Below are 1,991 nucleotides of genomic sequence, written 5' to 3'. Positions count from 1 at the left end.
AGAGATTTATGAATAGATTTAAAATTTAAAAAATTAAATAAAAGTATTTTTGAAAAAAATATTAAAATTTCAATTTCTATTTGCAAAAATTTTAATTTTCTATGTCATTACTTTTTGAAAAGACTAAAATTTTGTGTTCTAAAACTAAAATTTTTAGATCGATTATCAAACATAATACGGAGTCATAATTCCCTAATCTCAATCACAGTCTCTAAAAACAAACACTACCTTACAAATCCTTTCCAATTTGTTATTCTCTAATCCATGCCTTTAGTAAATAAAACTCATTATATATGTATCAAGGTATGTATTGTATACATTAGATAGATATAGATATTTATTTTTTAAAATATTATTTAGGAACATATATAAATGAAAGGTTTTCAGATTGAAGTGTATGTATGTGATGAAAATGAAAACATACAAATACAAATGAAAAAGAAAAAATACAAATGCCAAAGCATACCATAATATATAACTTTGATGCAATGCTACCTGTTGAACAAGCAGCAATAATAAGGCCTTCAACTTTCAAGCTTGGCTTTAATAATTTTACAATTAACCACCCAAGAAACCCTCCAATTACAAAGGTACATCCAATGTTAACCGGCATAAACCACCTGCATTTTCATCAATAAACAAACATAAGTTTTACACACACATATAAATTTTACCATAATAATAATAACTGATACAACAATTTTTTTTAAAGTAATTCTAATCAATTGTAAAATATATAATTCTTCTAGGGGATTGAAATTTTACAATAACAAAATTATATCTTAGTTTGGATAAATAGTTTAATTAATTTTTTTTTAAAAAGAATTTAAACAAAAAATACTTAAATTAAAAATAGCTTATTTATTTTGTGTTTAGTTTTTTAATCTTAAAAGTACTTATTTTAAAAGAAGAGTGATAAGAAAAACTTTTGATTATGAAAAAAATAATTTTTTTAATTTTTCCATAAACACTTAAATAGTTTTCTTAAAATTTACAATTTGGTTTTAAAATTTATACCAAACATTAATGTTATAACTTTTCATAAGTTAAAAAAAAAATACAAACGGACCCTAAATCTCCTTCATTGAATCAATTATATGAATTAATAAAGAGTTATGTTACGTGTATACTAAAATCAGCCACTAAAGTCAATCACTAGTATAAAATACATGCTGGAATATAAATACACATTGAAAATAAATGAAACCACACATGTATTTATACACAAATATATTGGTGAATGATTTTAGTGACTGACTTTAGTGTACAAATAGCATTTTTTATTAATAAATAACCTCATTGTATCCTCTATGTCTAACTATTGGACTATACCTCATTTGATTAGATACTATCTAATCCTAGCATATTCAAACCACTTAAATAAGATTTCACCAAATTTTTAACAATAGATATGTTTCAACTTATATATTCACCTATTCTTGTTACTTACTTAAATCATACATATTTATATTGCATTAAATTTAGATGAATGCTATCATGCCTTTGAAATTGTGCTTAACTTATTAAAAAAGACAAATAGATAATATTTAATAATTTTTAAATATTTTACTTTTTATTTTAAACATTTTATTTTTTACTTGTATATAACATAACTGGTTAGTGATGGCATTGTAATAAAATTTAGCCTTAACCTTAAAATGATGGCATATAATTATCTGAAAATAAAAATATTAGTAATGCTTTTTTGTCCAAAAAATTAAGAGCTAATAATCTATGCATACCATGATATCATATCATCAAGAGAAACACTCCTTGCAAAACTTGCAAATATAAGTGATGGAGTGAATGCAATGAACACAAGCTGCAAAAGGGTCAAGCAAAATAATGTAAAAGAAAATCAATGATAAAAAGAAGAAAAAAATACATCTTTTTATAGAAAATAGAAAATTATTCAATAAATTAAACGAGTATTTATTATTTATGAATTTTTTTTTTTGTGACTATTTATTATTTATGATTGTATTTGACCA

The 1,991-nt window shown here is 22.6% G+C and overlaps 1 protein-coding gene across 1 annotated transcript in view; it reads right to left on the bottom strand.

Moving 5' to 3' along the window:
- LOC107622189 (protein PIN-LIKES 7-like) overlaps positions 1-1,991 on the bottom strand; it is an 11,407-nt gene that overhangs the window by 7,824 nt on the left and 1,592 nt on the right. The window contains exons 2-3 of the mRNA XM_016324070.2: positions 1,743-1,822; positions 496-620 (exon numbers count right to left, since the gene is read on the bottom strand). Of these exons, the coding sequence (XP_016179556.1) occupies positions 496-620; positions 1,743-1,822 (205 nt within the window). The remainder of the gene's footprint in view (positions 1-495; positions 621-1,742; positions 1,823-1,991) is intronic.

The sequence above is a fragment of the Arachis ipaensis genome, chromosome B10 (assembly GCF_000816755.2).
Source record: "Arachis ipaensis cultivar K30076 chromosome B10, Araip1.1, whole genome shotgun sequence".
NCBI classification, from domain to species: Eukaryota; Viridiplantae; Streptophyta; class Magnoliopsida; order Fabales; family Fabaceae; genus Arachis; species Arachis ipaensis.
This window is presented reverse-complemented; position numbering and strand designations above follow the sequence as displayed.